The following is a 14,888-nucleotide window of genomic DNA, read 5'->3' on the forward strand; positions in this document are numbered from 1 at the left end:
CAAACACATGCAAGTGCTTCACGTTCAACTGTTGAGTACTTTCTTTCTGCAGGAGAAAGTGTTCTAGATGCAAAGGCAACAGTCTTCTCTGTGTTGTCTGGATGAAGCTGGGTAAGTACAGCACCCAAGCCATAGTGAGAAGCATCAGTGGTCACTTGAGTAGGCAGCTTGGGGTCATACAGTGCCAGAGCAGGACTTTCTAGTATCCGTCTTTTAATTTCAGCAAAACTGGACTCAGCTTCAGCAGTCCAGTTAAAGTTCAGTTCAGTAGAATCTTTAAGTTTGGTACGTAATGGTTCAACAACAGTAGCAAAGTTAGGAATAAACTTACTGTACCAGGATGCAAGACCAATGAAAGATCTCAGGGATCCTGGATCATGTGGGGCAGGTGCATGAGCCACTGCACTGACTCGTTCTTTGTCTGGGTGGAGTCCCTCCTTGGATATTGTATGGCCTAAGAAAGACAGTGAAGTCTGATTGAACTTACATTTATGCATGTTCAGCTTAAGACCCACATCATTTAAGGCATGCAGCACTCTCTGTAGGTTGACATCGTGATCTCGCTGAGTGGTACCATAACATATGATGTCATCCAGGTATGCTTGTACCCCTGGTAATCCAGACAGTATGATGGACATCATCTTTTGGAATGCTGAGGGGGCTGAAGCAAGGCCAAATGGTACACGGCAGAAACGGAAAAGGCCCTCGTGAGTGATAAATGCAGTTATATCACGGCTATCTGGGTGGAGCAGCATCTGGTGGTATGCAGAGGCCAGGTCAATGGTAGAGAAAACAGTAGCTCCCCTGAGGTTGGTGAGCAATTCATCCATGTGCGGTAAGGGGTAGCAGTCACAGACAATTGATTTGTTAGGTTCTCTTAGGTCTACGCATATGCGAGGCTTTCCTCCATCGCGTCTGTGCGTAACAACGATGGGTGAGACCCATGGAGATGCATCAATACGCTCAATAATGCCCTTATCTTGAAGATCTTTAAGTTGTTCAGTTACAGCTTGTCGTACTGAGAAAGGAAGTCTCCTTAGCTTTTGCTGTACTGGAATGGCATCTGGTTTCAGTCGTATTTTGTGCACAAATCCTCTTGCACATCCCACTTCCCGTACTTGAGCTTCTGTAGCACCTAATGACGTTGTAGTTGACATCTTTGGTTCTGGATGAGGAGAGGTATTGGGGTTCACAGCAGAGACTACTCTGTTACCCTCTATGCACATATGTAGAGCAGTAAACATATCCAAACCAAGTAAAGCAGCACCTGAGTCAACCACCATAAACGAGCAAGGAGCAGAATATGCATTGTGAGTCACTGTGACATGTAAACACCCTAGTACTGGAATTTTCTCTTTTGAGTATGTGCACAGGGAAACAGTAGGTTTAGCAAGTTCACATGTGGGAAAGAAGTCCAGGTAGGTCCTCACAGGAAGAATAGAAACAGATGAGCCTGTATCCACAATTAGCTCCACATCATGAGAATGTCCATTTGCATCAACATGGACAGTACACAGGATTTTATCCTGCACAGTGTCATTCATGTAAAGCACAGTCAGTTCATTTATCTGTAATTCACGAACCTCTTTCTTGGCAGATCGACAAACTTTGGCAAAATGTCCTACTTTTCCACATGAGTTGCATGGTGCTTTGGCTGCAGGGCATGACGGTTTATTAGCCATATGATTGGTAGATCCACAGCGGTAGCAGGAGCGGTATTTACCAGTATTTGCAGCTGTAGCAGGAGCGGTCTTTGGTTTCTTTTCCCGCGACCTGAGGTGTATGGCCCTCACTGGTGCAGGAGCCGTAGCAGCGCTGTCGGCAATGACGGCAGCATCTCGTATCCCCGTCTCGATCTGCAGGGCTAATGTAGCAGCTTTAGCTAGGGTCAAGTCCGGTTCCAGCAGCAGTCTGTCTCGTATACGTGTATTGGCAACACGCTCTATCAGTTGATCCCGAACCATCTGATCCTCCATGTTTCCAAACTCACAAGTTGCAGCGAGTTGACGTAGTGCGGCCAGATAATCCTGAACAGTCTCATCAGGTCTCTGCGCCCTCTGACGAAATTTATGTCGTTCTGCAATCACGTTAACTTTTGGAACAAAGTGCTGTTTCAGTCCTTCCACGGCAGAAGCATAAGTATCAGCTGTGTTCGGCAGAGCATAAAACAGTCTTTGTCCTTCTGTGCCAAGTGCATGTAGTAGAACAGCACGTTTCCTAGCATCAGGCCAGCTATCACCTGTAGCATCTATAACGAGCATGTAGTTCTCAAACATTTTCAGCCATGTAGTAAATGCGATAGCAGGTTCACCTGGGCAAGGCATGAAAGGTGCAGGTAAGGGTACGGAAACGGCCATCCTCGTCGCCAAAATAATGTGGTGTTTTGTATTAGAAGAATTGCCCGGACATCACTGTACTTTGACACTTCTTTATTCCCTCGTTACTTCTCTCTTCTTCACTCTGAGGTAGAACAACACCTTTTCACCTTTACCTTCGTAGCGCCCTCTTCAGGTTCTTATTTGTATGTCACAACACAACACAAACATCACAGATTCTGCTGTGAGATCTGCTAAAAAGCTAATTATTAGTATGTAGGTTAGTGGATATATGTGAGGTTTTAGTGGTTACCTTCTGAACATTTCCAGCAGGCAATATTGCAGTGAGCTACTGTACCAAGCCAAACACCACTGAGTCAAGCCATGTGCAGTAATACAGTGCAGGTTTCTTCACATTAAACAGCAGGACGATAAATGTTGCTCTGGACTTGCTCATCTTTGAAGTGTTAACTTACAGAGATGTCCCTTAACGCCGAGGCAATTTAAGGCTGTGCTTTGCACCAAAATAAATTCCATTTCTTTTTTTGTTTAATTTTCCTAGTAATTTCTTTTTAGTTTATTCAACTGTTTCCATCAGTGCCAGTGGAGAGTAATGTGCACCGTGTACACATCACCTACAAATTTATGTTATCATAAATGTAATGTGATAATTGTACAGATGCATAAACTCACATAGAAAAATGAGTGTGACTGAAGGTGCACACATTATATCAGTGGAGAATAAAACCAGCTCTGACAGCAGCTTGTCCCCAAAGACCTCTGTGGTCAAAGAGCTGAACAGTGTTGTGCCACATGAGATGGATGCCTTCCTCTCGCTTTGTCTGTTACATTCTCACTCTCTTTCTTCCCTTATCTGTTCTCTATATTACAATCAACTGCAAATCTACAAAGTTAGTCATTTGCACTGAATATGAGCACTGAGTTAGATTGCATGACAGTAGGAGCTTTACAGATATTAAGGATACACAACAGCACATTAAGGTCTGAGAAAAGCCTTTTCCTGCGGACAGGTTTTCATTATAACAGGTGTAAGTAGATCTAAGCAGTCTGCGAAAAAACCTTGAAGCCAGCTAGCCACTGAAAAGCAGACATGACTAATCCTCCAGAGGACTACGTGATGAAAAGGTTAAATCAGAGTGTGGCACAGTATAAACACGCTGACTCTTCTTTATGTGGTACTCTGTGTCCTTCCAACCTAATCTCTGTTACTGTTTCTGTCAGAGCTGTTCAGATCCTCCATCGCAGTGGCCTCAGTTTGCTTTTTTTAAATTTTATCACAGCTTTTCTGCAAGTATCCAAAAGAAACCACAAGACAGAGATGTTTCACCAGTGTGTCATGCCTTCAGATATGTTCTGTCCAAATCAGCTTTGTTTGGGTTGAAAATGTCTAAACATGGCAAAGAAGACAAGTCTCTTCACAGAGAATTATATCAAAAATGAAGATAGTTTGTTTGCATCTACAGTGTCATTAGGAACCTTTTATTATTACTATATCACTGTAACTGCAACAACATTGTACACACTTTGTTTTCTCCCCATATTACATACACAAAGAGCAAACAGACTTGCTGTGTCAGCTACGGGGCACAATCAAGGTCACCCCGAAATCTGATCTGCATCCCCCACACATTCCACAGGCTGCTCTTCAAACTAGACGTACACACACACCGAGAGTCAGCGTACTCTCACACACAAACATGTGAAGCAATTAGAAGTTAGTTGGGAGACTTAATCCCGCTTCAGTCACAGCTCATCACCGTCAGAGGCGTCGGTGCATGTTTGGGTATTAAAAATGTAGATTTCAGTCTTTTACAGTGTCCTCATTAGAGATGGGCGGCTCTGTAACTGGGCTTCTCTTCTCTACTTTCTGAAAGCTGCGGCTGAACACTGTCAGGCTGGTTTCCTCCTTTAAGGATTTCCATGGTGACAGATATAGTATGACTGTGGACTGTCAGTTACACTGAGATATTAAAGGAAAATGGGAAATAAAGTAACGTGTAATGAAATCACACTGGATTAAACTAATCCATCTATTTATCCTGTTCTTTGTCTATTTTTTGATATATTTTATATATAATTTCTCTATTGCATTATTTGGCAATTCTCAGATCATCCTCATCCTCACTATGCCTGAGTCCTAAGGTTGTAACCTTAAATAAAGTTTAAAGTATCTATTTTCTATGCTAACAGATGGTTATAACCATGAATAATAGATTTTAAAACATATGGGTGCTTGGTTTATTCATATCAGTTTAGAAATATTAATGAGGTCGACTATCGGGGTTATAGCATTGACACAAAATCAACAGCAGAACTACTGAGATAGTAGAGTGTCATTTTGGAAAATGGATAACGTGACCTTGAATTAAATTGTTATTTTCATTTGTAGTCGAATGTCTTTATTACTGTGCACTATGGAAAGATTCATTTTCAAATCTGTGCCAGTAAAAACTATTCTGGCTGCAGAAAGTGTGGATTGTCCTAGTAAAATTTGTATTGTCCTCATAAATTGTAGTGTGCGGTGTCACTGTTAAATGTAGCTGCAAGTTGTAATTCACTGCAGAGACAGATAATCAATGCAAATGCTGTTACAATATTGTTTTTAAGATATAAGATAACTGGAAATCAATGCAAAACAGAATTACTGATGTTACCAGTGATGAGATTAGAAGGAAATGTTGTCAGGTGAATTTCATTTCTGGGAAACTGGAAAACAAAACACGACTTCATGTGTTAAACAACAGCACTGTAGGCATTGTACCTGTGAGCTCAGACATGGAGTGTTCATCAAAAAACAGAGAGGAGGACATGAGAGAAGAGAGAGATAAGTTACTCCAGGTGGCCATGATAAATTACCTCCTCAATCTTCAGCAGCGTCTCAAGAGTGCAGTCTGACCCCAGAGGGGTCACAACCAACCTGCAGAGAGTCATACATCCTCCTCCACGCTACCACTGCACCCTCATCCCTCTTAACCCCCTAGAGTCTTCAAAGGCCTCTGCCACACGAAAAAACACACATGTACGCATACGCTACATGCACACACACAAAAGAACATGTCTGATGTTCACATTCCACACACACACTCCTCCAGCTCTGCTGCTATGCCCACACCAGGTCATCTGTTTCCACCGTGTAGCTTCCAGCAACCTGTTTTGTGTTTACCGGCCGTGACCAGACTACCTCTGTGGAAGAGTGAGACGTTCACTTTGAAGTTCCCACCACCCACAACACATTTATGGAGAGAGAGAGAGAGAGAGAGATGTGTGCCATATTGTTCTCCAATGCAAGCTTCACAAAATAGCTGTGCTGTCAAGTTTTAAAAGTGGCTCACAAATGGGTGTGAATACAGCAAAGAGCTGCTACATCGATAACAAAATATCAACAGACGGGCACAAGTAGACTTTTGCTACATTCTAATAAATGCCAAGGACGGAGACACACAGACACATGTTGTATCACTGTGTACAGTCTCAAAAAAACTGACAAATAACAGAAGAGCTTGCATCTGAATATATGAATAATCTTGCCTGTAAAAAAATAATCCTCTGACCAAGTATGAGGAATATACATAAATATACATTCTGCCATGTGAACATCACATTAAGCTGAATAAAACACAGCACACATGCTGAATATTATACTAAATATTGTAGCAGCTACTGGAGACAAATTGCATGTAGAGCTGAACAATCTGTAGAGTTAAAACACCTTCAACTTTGGAGACAAACACATGCACACACAAACCCCCTCTCTCTCTCACACACACACACACAATGACAGACACGAAACAGGTGTAGATGCTGGCATGTTATGAAACCAAGGCTTTGTATTGACCACAGCGTGTGTGTATATGCATGTACGTGGATCTCATCCTAAAACACTATCTCAGTCTCATCTTTTCTCGTTTAACCCCACTCCTTTGAAGCTCCGGATGTTTTTTTTTTTTTTTAACATTCTTAACCCACAGTGCCCATGGATGCATCTTACTGCACATTTATGTGGTTTAGAATTACTGGAAAAAGCCACAAGCCAATAAGAAATACTGGGCTCCATTACAGACGTATTGAGAGACTACAGCTATTGTGCCACCACAATATGTCACTTTACCCCACAATACTACTTCTGTGCAAGAGTGGGTATTTTAATGCAAGGTTATTCAAGGGCTCTAGGAAACGTCTGACCATATACTGTATCTAAATACAAAGAATCACTTGCACTTAATACAAAAAGTTCAACACTTTGGGACTTAGACTAGACTTTTTTGCCAAGAGTTCAATGAAGAGATCAATATTACTGTCATACAGTCAATAAAGCTGCAGCCAGCTAACTTGGCTTAATTAGGCAAGAGTATTTCTCAAAATGCTGAACTTTTTTTTTTGCCAATATTGGAAAATATTATTTACAGTGGCATTAAAACGTTTGTGAACCTTTTGGAATTTAATTGTTTTCTGCATAAATTTGTCATAAAATGTGATCTGATCTTCATCTAAATCAAAAAAGTTAATTGTAGTCAGGTGTTAGCATAAGTTAAATGAAATTAGTTTGTTGGTGTGTACTAGAGCTCTTTTGATTGACAAAAAACTTTTTGAGTTTCCGCTGCACAAGAAGAATACGCTGTTGTGAGCCATGGCAAACAATCTACAAATGGAGACACTTTAGGATGTGGCTACTCAACCAATAAGTGGGCAGCCACTCAAAATGATCCCAGGAGCACAACAAACACTCATTATTGAGGTAAAGAAGCAACCCTCAGTGACAGCCAACGATTTGAAGGCATCATTGGAACTGACTAACATTTGTGGTCATGAGTCTACAGCATGCAAAACATTAAACTAGCAGGCTGGACACCTTAAAAAGAACATTGCTAAACGCCTGAAGTTTGCCAAAGAGCACATTGACACTCCACAGCAGTGTTGGCAAAATGTTTTGTGGACTGATGAGGCTATACTGAACGTTTTTGCAAAGAACACACTACATCTGGTTTAAAAAGGTCGCTGTATATTATCATGAAAACATCATCCCAACTGTAACATATGGTGGAGGGAAAATCATGATTTGGGCCAGTAATTAATTCTAAAGGTTCACATACATTTTAGTGCCACTACGTAATCCAAGTTTAATCTTGAATTTCCAACAGTACATGTTGAAATTGCATTTTTTAAGCATCACTTTAGAACTAGTAGAGGTCCATACAATACTCCCTTTTAACCCATAAAAAGCAGTGAGGTCTCACAAGGCAGATATGCTCACACACACACACACACACACAACAATAACACAAACACACATAAAAACATGCACACACACAGCCAATGCTCCCATGACTGACCGCTGGAGCGGCACATCTGCCCAGGGATCAAATTCTGTGTAGAGGAACCGTATCCACATCCTGACAGGAAGCGCCACACAGAAAACTGGAGAAACCTGGTCCTGCTGAGAACCAACTGCTGCTGTTTTGTACTGCTGGTACTGACCTTATTCCAACACAGAGATCTGCATACTTTCTACATCCAAATTATTTGATTTTAGCTTTTCGAACTAGACCTTTTCTTTCTGTTTCTGACAATCCTCATGAAATACTTCAACATGACTTTACTCTAATGTTACTGAAGTGGAGCTAAGAAAAGGCTGTTGATAAAGCAAAGCTAATACCCCCTCTGAATGCTTCTACAGAGACATGCTGACATTTTCAGGTATTTGAAGATTGCTATGAATGAAAACAATAGAGTCGGAACTTGGAAAACAGCTCCTGAGAGACTTCTGTTGATCACATATGACTGTGCAAGAGACCACAGAGTGATTTTATACGTGTAAAATGAATCTGTTGTCAAGTTTCTATAGTTTTCAGCCTTAAGCTAAGCTTGAATAGCAATATTTTATACAGTTCACACCAGTTTGTGTCTTTTTTACCATTGAATCAGCCCATGACATCCCACCCTGTCAAAGACTAAAGAAGGTTTTATTCATCTGAAGTGATTATCAGTGTTTTAAATCATGTGTCAGGGTGGATGAGTGTTTCTCCTTCACTGGTCATAGACAGCAGCTATGGCAAAAACACATTGAGTTTTCCTGGTCTTTCAGACCTGTGTTACAAATATAGGACGAAGCAAAAATATATATTAGAATATATGTTGGAAAAATAAGCACATACCAATATCATTTTCACATATGTACCAATTATAAAAGGTAACTCTATCTTAAACCCACACTGAGAGATTCGTATTTACACTGCGTTGCCACAGGGGGAGTGAGCAGGACCCATCTATTCTCTGTGAACCTCACCAGCCTGAAGAAACAGGTGGCAAATTGAGCGTGCTACTTAGATTTATGGGCAACCTTCCACATGTTTTACTCATTTGGGCAACCTTTAAAAGATCATATCACAGAAGAAACAGAAGAAAAGCAACTGGTGGCTGAAGTATTAATGAAAGAAAGTTGACAGAAGGAGTGAAATAGAAGACGCACAACACTGTAGAAAGACTTTGGTATGAAATCTTTCCGAGAGGCTCACAGGAACAAGCAGTATCTTTGCCTCCTGTTTAGAGTCACACTGTTGATTTATTGAGAGTCTGTCACTCTTAAGAAATTATTCTGCCCGCATTTCACTTCATCTTCTCACATCCTTTACACCTGTGTGGCTACTGACCCTCAAACACTGGATGAGAAATTAAACGCTCAGCTCAGTCTGCACAGATGAGAGTAGAGAAAAATCTCTGAGGAAACATCTCTTCAGCAGCTGAGGTATTTTGTGACCAACTGTGAAAGTTGCAGCTAGCCACGAACAGTCAGTCAGTATGGGATTTTACACCTGGTCTTAATTTTTGACACTATTTCAGTAAAGCCTTTCATTGCAGCAGGAATAAAATAAAACATCTCTTTGTTCTTTAATATCCAGTTGAACCCTTTCATGATAAAATCATCTGTTATTTCGTATAAACTGTTAATAAGAAATTTTCAGTCAGTATTAATTAGAATATTTACTATATTAGGGGAAAAACCTTGACAAGTTTATATGATACTGTGTATGAAAACACATACAGGCCAAACAGTACAGTGTGCACTTTATTTAATATCTATGACTGCATTCCAAAGAAAACAATACTTAGCAGCACTGGGACTGCATAAATAAGTTACTAAATTAAAGAACTGACACATCATCTATCATTTAAGGGAAAGCCAGTCACAGTTAGGAGTCATCTGCAGAAAATTTCCAGACCATCTTTTAGTGGCAATATTTATAAACACTGCATGTGTGACGTGTGTTGTGTGTGTGTGTGTGTGTGTGTGTGTGTTTGTGTGTACCCAGAGGATGATGAGGTTTTACCGCCTGACGCTAAGCTGTCTTAAAAGACTAATTTAAAGCAATGGTTAAATTTGTGGTTTGATTTGTGTTCATTACAAACAGGAAACCGGAGTTTACTAATACTAAATCTCTCTCTCTTGTGTCTCTGATCAGAAACAGAACAAATGCACAACTGTCATCCTACTGACGCTGGGAGCCTGTTGACCCTCCCGGCCTGTCACAACCTTACAGGGCACCGTGACACTGTTGGCATTCATCGTAAAAGACAACTGGCTGTCCATCTTCAAACAATTCAGAACAGGGGGGCTGAGGGGGGTGAGGGGGGTGAGGGGGCTGAGGGGGCTTGGGACGGAGAGGACAGGGCAGATAAATGCACACCCATTCTCATGGTAGCCCCTGTGGAGATCATAATAGCTTTTGCTCATCATAAATACCACCAGAGAAAAAATAGACGGATAACTTCATAGCTAGCACATCAACCTGTACCTTTATAATACCAATAAAAAAACATGTGAAAACAGGCTTTTGGAATTTATCATTCTCCCACTGTGACACGCAAATATACCTATAAAGCAAATCTGCACATGTTAAAAACAATAATTCTTGTAGCCTTTTATTAAATAGCTATTGTCACTGCATGATAAAATAAAGGCCTTCACGTCAAATAAAGGCAGCAGAACAGCAGAAACATCAAAACACATAGTAGTAAGAGCTGGCGTCCAGCACAGTACTCACCATCAGAGCCACGGCTAAGTGATGCCAGTCCAATCACCAGGAGAACAGCGTGACAGGCCCACTCCTGAGGCAACCACATCGCCACTACCATCACGCCAGCACCAGCCCACGTCGCCCGTCTCCTTCAAATCCCTGAGGTGCTGCCACACACAACAAGAACACCCGTGCAAAGAGGCGGAGATGTGGGACTGCGTTTTATATCCTTCTGCGAGTGAGCGCCAATCCACTTTCTTTGCAAGTGTCTCTGGGTGAGTGACTGCCACTTTGCCTCTCTGCACTCTCAGGAACTTCCCACAGCACACAGACACCCCGCAGCCTCCAGCACTACGCCACACTGACAGCCTGGGAGAGACAGACACAGAGAAAGAAGAGGGGGAGAAAAGAAGGGGGGAGGAGGGTGTTACTTAGTTGCTCTCTCACTGTGCTATTTGTCCAGCCCTTTCTATGACCAGTTCATCACAGAAGGAACAGCTGAGTATATCTGAATCTACACACTGCCTCTCTCTTTCTCTCCCCCACACACACGCACATACATACATACTGCAGATTCTCACATCAGTCATACACAGAAATGAGAGCAGAATAAAAGGGGGCATCAGGGGGTGAACCAGGGCCATGGATGTGAGCTGGGGCTGAATGAGGTGTGAAAGGCAGCAGTAAAAGTAGTAGTAAAGTAAAAAGTGTGCTGAGGACGTGTATCGTCTGGGGTCAAATATTGCATGGTTGATGCAAGAACCCAGAATCCAGATTGTGTTTGTGTTTGGAATGAGTGTGTCAATGCATATTATATTATTCTGGCTCTGTAGCATTGACACTTAGCATAATTTATCTTAAAGTGGCGAAGTCTACTCTATTTCACTGATAAGGCTAAAACTAATTCTACCCTCCTAACTACAAAATTTCAAAAAAATCTTCAAAATAAAAGTTCTTAAATTGAACTCCATACTTTTCTTACAGTGTATAAAAAAGTTACACAACATTTAACAATGATGAACACAGACAAAGTTAACCAGCCTTTCAGAAAAACATCTATTTTGACTACAGCTGCATACACAGGTGTTGTGTGAATAGCAGCGACCAGGCATTATTCTGAAACCAAGAGTCTGGTATTAATGTTTAGTATAGCCTGAATTGTGTTCAGTTCCTCATGTGAGCCTGTGTGAAAGGGGTGAAAACACAAACACTTGCAGAGCTACATTCGGGGATCAGGTCATCACACGTCAGGCGATTAGACGTGATTAGTGCTCACACCTCCAGGCACCACCACAACCTGGCAAATTCACACTAATCCAGCACACACACATGCAGACATGCAATACCACAGATCAAAAAATATAAGAAGAGGGACACATTCCACTGGTGAAAGATTTCTGTGTGTTACAAGTTAAGAGGATCAACTGACATATTAGTCAGATTACATGAAGACCACAACAGGGCCTACACAAATTCTAAACATCTCAGACATGGCTACCTTTCCACAATCAAGAGCAAACTGTTTGCTTGAAGAAACAGATGTTGATCCCCTCCAAATGGTTGGAGTAAAGCTAAGAAAAGCAAAAAAAAAAAAAAAAAAAAAAGGCCCAGTCATGTTAAAGCAGTGATTGTGGAGGCCAAAACAACAACAGCCAAATGGGCTTCTCCACCCCACACCTGTGGTCTCCACCGGCTCCCAGAAGCCACTTCTCCCCTCCAGTGCTCCACAAGCCCTTTAGCTGTCACTCCTGATTTGTGCAGCGCTGTGCATTACATGTGATAAGTCAGCCTATTCTGGAGCACGAGTGCATAGGGAGCAATGCGAATGGGTCAGTGCACCTCACACACCCTTCTGCGCTCCATCAAACGCCCAGCGTGGAGCCTCCCTGTATTCTCAGACATCCTACTCAGGCCACACGGATGGGGAGTCCAGGGGAGTTGAATCCAACACATAAAGGGATTGAAAGTGGGGCAGGCTGGTTGGAGGACTTGCTTTCAGTGAAATTAACTCTTCGATGTCATTTCTTTTACCTCTCCTCCCTCTCTTGAGTTAGAACTTAAAGAGCAAACCCACCTGTCATCACACGCATAGCTACAGGATGATTAATACTGCCGGAGAAATTGTCCTGTCATCACCCTCATCATTTTATACAACCACAATGTTTGTTGCTACTGGAATGAAAAACAGTCACATTAGACATGCAAGTACCAGAACACAAATTAAAAGCTCCATTAAAGGGATACTCCACTGATTTTACACATTAAGACTCAATGCACTCACAACAGGGAATGCTACAGTACTCGGGGCTGATTTGTGGGTTACTTTGCTTCAGCTTGAAGACTCATCACTGGAGCACGGGCTATCTCAACCTTTGCTGCCTTGATTTTGAACAGGATATTTAAAATTTGACTGCTGCAAGGCTCCAGGCTTTGTGAAAAGTATAGTACTAAATGTCTATAATCATTACAGACGTACAGGAAATTATTCTTTGCAATGTGAAAGACGAGAGTCTGTAAATCAACCACGAAACTGCTAGCCAACTTCTTTCAGCCAAGCTCCAAGGAACAGTGTAAAGCTGTAAAGTGATTTTGACTTTAGCCACAGTCAGAATTGCACATTACACATTGAAGCCCACTGGCCCAGAATGACTTATGTTTCTTATGCACAACAGCCACCGCATAAACTGCTCTACTGCAATGAATTGAAGTGTTTCCCTGTGTCACAAACACTCACACACAAATGATCACCCGAATGTATTCCGATATAATTCCCTAAGGGCTGTATTTGTTAGAAACTACTCTAGTGTTTTGATAGTGCTGCTCCCAACATTAAGCCATCAACCATTTTTAACTGAATTCACTTTGTGTGTAATTGAGCAAACCAGGTCCCTTAGCATGTTATCAAAGCTACAGTAATGGTGACCTCTCTTCTCGTTAGATAATTTAGTTGTGAGATTATTTTCAATGTGTTTGGCAGACTCTGTATTCCCAATGTTATTCCCCCTCGCAGCCAGTGATCAATTAATGTAGCCTGGCTTTTTGTAATAATCTATCTCCATTTCAAAAGGCAAACATTTTCTTATGAAACACAAAACTTACATTAATACTGGCAATTATGTTACAATACACCGTGAAAATTAGCAGCGTTTGTTATTTCAGATATATTTCAGATAGGGACTTTAAAGAAGTGCAGACACCTTTCATCACACAGCAAGAAGACTGGGACAGATGACTGTGAAAAGTCACTGCTAACCTGTGAACCAAAACGTTACGGCAGAACTCGGATGATGAAATTACCACGGCCGGAGATGGAATGCGTATCATGAGCGATGTTCCAGCCGGGGCCAAGCTGACCCACAGCTCTGTGAAATTAGAAGGATTTTCAGCAGCTCAGTGTTAAAATTGCTGTCATAGAATCCAAGAAAGCAGTTTATTACTGTGGCAATGCAGCTGTCAAGCCCAAACGGTCCAATCGGGGTGCTAGAGTTAAGAAAGTGTGAGACTGTCTTCATCATTCAGCCAAACAAGTCACTGACTCTCTTCACTTACAGTACTTATAAGAAGCATTGATGTCTTTTGTTCTAATTTTATTAGATTACCATGACTATCAATTTGTCTGATTAGCTGATTAATCAATTTGTCCTATTAGATGTCAGAATGTAGTGTAACTGCAAACCGACTTGTGAAGTGTGTCCTTGCAAAATACTGTTAACATCATCTACAGCTGTGATATACAACTTAAGCTGGCACTAACTAACTCTGCTCTTTACAGCCTCCATCTCCTGTGCTCTACTGCCCTCTACTTCAGAAAGATATCATCATGAAATTACAATAAAAGAGACAATTCAGAGAGTTCCACAATTCAGAGGCTTTGGTCAATCATTAATTGATTAATGAATGATGCACAGTCTACTGTCAGTAACTTCTGATGTAGTACCTGGCTGCACCACTAGGCATTGCATCTTACTTTAGTAGTATTGTAAAGCAAAGCCTTGTTGACACGAAACAAAAAAAGGTAGCACCATGTTTTTCTGTGCTAAATGTGGGAGTCGTAAATGAACACTTACTGTCCAGTTTATCTAGCTCACACTATCTCTGCTAAGAAGCTTCAGCAGAAACAGAGCAAGCTGCTCGTAAACAAAGGCTTGGAGCTGAGTTTGTGACAGCTGAGAAATGATGCAGCACAATCTCCCCTATAATTAAACATGCTTCCATATCAACACAGAAGTGGTGTAATGTGCAAGTGACAAAAGCTACTGTTGGATATGTGTGATCACATATAAAAACACAGGGTACACTGAATATTCTTGTTTATCCAATATTGTTATTTACTGATCTACAGTAAACACAGCATCATGCAGGCTGCACTTTTCTTCTCAGAAAAAGTTGTAGAGTGTGTCCATCTTAATCTAGACACATGTTCACACAAGAAATCAGGCAATATCTATATCCACATCAGCCATGTTATATATAATGGAAATATATAGCGAGAGCTCTGCAGGTTCCCAGCAGCGTCTCAGTCGTCAAGCAAAAGAAAGAA

The 14,888-nt window shown here is 41.4% G+C and overlaps 1 protein-coding gene across 1 annotated transcript in view; it reads right to left on the minus strand.

Moving 5' to 3' along the window:
* bmpr1bb (bone morphogenetic protein receptor, type IBb) overlaps nt 1-14,888 on the minus strand; it is a 43,409-nt gene that overhangs the window by 7,479 nt on the left and 21,042 nt on the right. The window contains exon 4 of the mRNA XM_026356612.1: nt 10,376-10,717. Within this exon, the coding sequence (XP_026212397.1) occupies nt 10,376-10,466 (91 nt within the window). The 5' untranslated portion in view covers nt 10,467-10,717. The remainder of the gene's footprint in view (nt 1-10,375; nt 10,718-14,888) is intronic.

This window comes from Anabas testudineus, chromosome 12, assembly GCF_900324465.2.
Source record: "Anabas testudineus chromosome 12, fAnaTes1.2, whole genome shotgun sequence".
In the NCBI taxonomy this organism is placed as follows: Eukaryota; Metazoa; Chordata; class Actinopteri; order Anabantiformes; family Anabantidae; genus Anabas; species Anabas testudineus.